Raw genomic sequence first — 2,063 nt, forward strand, 5'->3', positions numbered from 1 at the left:
TTTTTCCCCCTTTGGTATCCTTCTGGAAGAAATTAAAAAAATCGACATTATTGAATTATCCGGGAAATTTGAAGTTCTTAGAACATCACTGACTTATTATATGTTTTCTTCATTCCAAGTTGATCTAATCTAGAAGCCTGCATTGGCTGTTATACACCTATAAATGATTTTGGTGTTCTTTTTGCTTTGCTTTATGAATAGTGATTTCTGACTTCTGTAAAAAGGTGATTGAATGCAAAAACTACGGTATTTAGGAGATAATAAGTATGACGGCAGGAGAAAGCCTAGTGCCTTCTAATCAGTTATATCATATTTGGCTCTCTTCACTATTCAGCTGCTTTTAAATGACCCTTTTTTCCCTCGTTGAAAATCATGAATTTTTTTAGGTTGCAAAAGAAAGCGCTGATGTAATTGTATTAGACGACAATTTTGCAACAATTGTGAATGTAGCAAGATGGGGGCGTTCTATATACATAAATATTCAGAAGTTTGTGCAGTTCCAGTTGACTGTCAATATTGTTGCTCTCATGATCAACTTCATATCTGCATGCATCTCAGGTAAGTTTAGCTGTACAGTTGGCTTTTGTTTTCTTCAAATGTGTGTAACATGAAAAAAGAAAGAAGTAACATATCCAAACATGTATGGAAACAGAATGTTACTTACACTAGAGTGTTAAAATTGGCCAAACATGTGAGAAACTTTTCCTATCAATTTCAGGATCAGCTCCGCTTACGGCCGTGCAATTGCTTTGGGTCAATTTAATTATGGACACTCTAGGAGCACTTGCACTGGCCACTGAACCGCCACATGAAGGACTGATGAAACAGCCTCCTGTTGGGAGGACTAAAAGTTTCATTACCAGAACCATGTGGAGGAATATCATCGGTCAGAGCATCTATCAATTAGTTGTTCTTCTAGTCCTCAATTTTACTGGGAAGAAGATATTAGGACTTAATGGTTCTGATGCTACTGCAGTACTCAATACTTTCATATTCAACACATTCGTGTTCTGTCAGGTAATCATCTCCATGATTTAATTTATTACTTCAACTTCACCTCAATATGTTAAACCTTGAAGTGTTGCATTTTCTTTATCTTTTCACGAATTTTGCCACGTGTGTTTTCATTATTGTCTTGCTCGTAAGAAACAAAAGCCAGCACCGAACAATATGTAGACACTAGAATTCTTCCTCTCCTCCAAAGAACGTCCAATAATTTTTTAGCGCTGAATATATATGTTGTTTTGCTGTTTCAAAGACAATCCTGCATAGAATGTCTTTGTTTGTCCCACTAGTAATAGGATTGACTTTATTATCAATCGAATATAAACTAGAAGTAAACCCCTTTGTGCTTCTATAAATAGGAATTCTCTTTGTACTTTGAAATATCTTGGTTTGTGTGATATTTATGGACATTTTGTGGTGAGATTTGAGAATCCTTTGTAGTCCCACCTAGCTTCTGGTGGGAGATTTAGATTCAAGTACTTTGTGCTCTTTTAGGTATTATCCCCTAGTACATATTTTGTAGGGAGATCGGGATTGACTACGTGGTAGTCTTTTGTATCCGCCACTTTTGTAAAGTGTCGGGCCACCTAAATTCCTCTTGTTCGATTCTCTCTTTAATATTTTGCCTACTTCCACGCAACATATATTCGAGATTATATTTTCCGATTCTTTTGTTTCATCCAGGTCTTCAATGAAATGAATAGCCGTGACATTGAGAAGATAAACATTTTCCGTGGAATGTTTGGAAACTGGATATTCACAGGAATCATTGCAGCTACAGTCATATTCCAAGTGATCATAGTCGAATTCTTGGGCACTTTCGCCAGCACCGTGCCATTAAATTGGCAGTTGTGGCTTCTCAGCGTTGTACTCGGGGCAGTAAGCTTGCTTATTGCTGTTGTTTTGAAGTGTATACCTGTTAATCAGATGACTAATACCCAACATGATGGTTATGATCTGCTCCCAAGCGGTCCAAACCTTGCTTGAAGGAAGGGTGGAATGAAGATAGAGAATGAGGAACCACCAAGTTAAATGCGAACAACTAGCTTTTTATGTTT

At 37.1% G+C, this 2,063-nt stretch overlaps 1 protein-coding gene across 1 annotated transcript; it reads left to right on the forward strand.

The window, feature by feature from the left end:
• Window positions 1-201: 201 nt before the first annotated feature.
• On the forward strand, window positions 202-2,063 carry LOC111384812 (putative calcium-transporting ATPase 11, plasma membrane-type; the record flags this gene model as incomplete). Its single annotated transcript, XM_023009143.1, has 4 exons — window positions 202-224; window positions 387-558; window positions 719-1,017; window positions 1,690-2,063. Coding segments are annotated over 4 exons (797 nt in total), but the record flags the coding sequence as incomplete, so codon positions are not given.

This window comes from Olea europaea, unplaced genomic scaffold (genome assembly GCF_002742605.1).
Source record: "Olea europaea var. sylvestris unplaced genomic scaffold, O_europaea_v1 scaffold3015, whole genome shotgun sequence".
NCBI classification, from domain to species: domain Eukaryota; kingdom Viridiplantae; phylum Streptophyta; class Magnoliopsida; order Lamiales; family Oleaceae; genus Olea; species Olea europaea.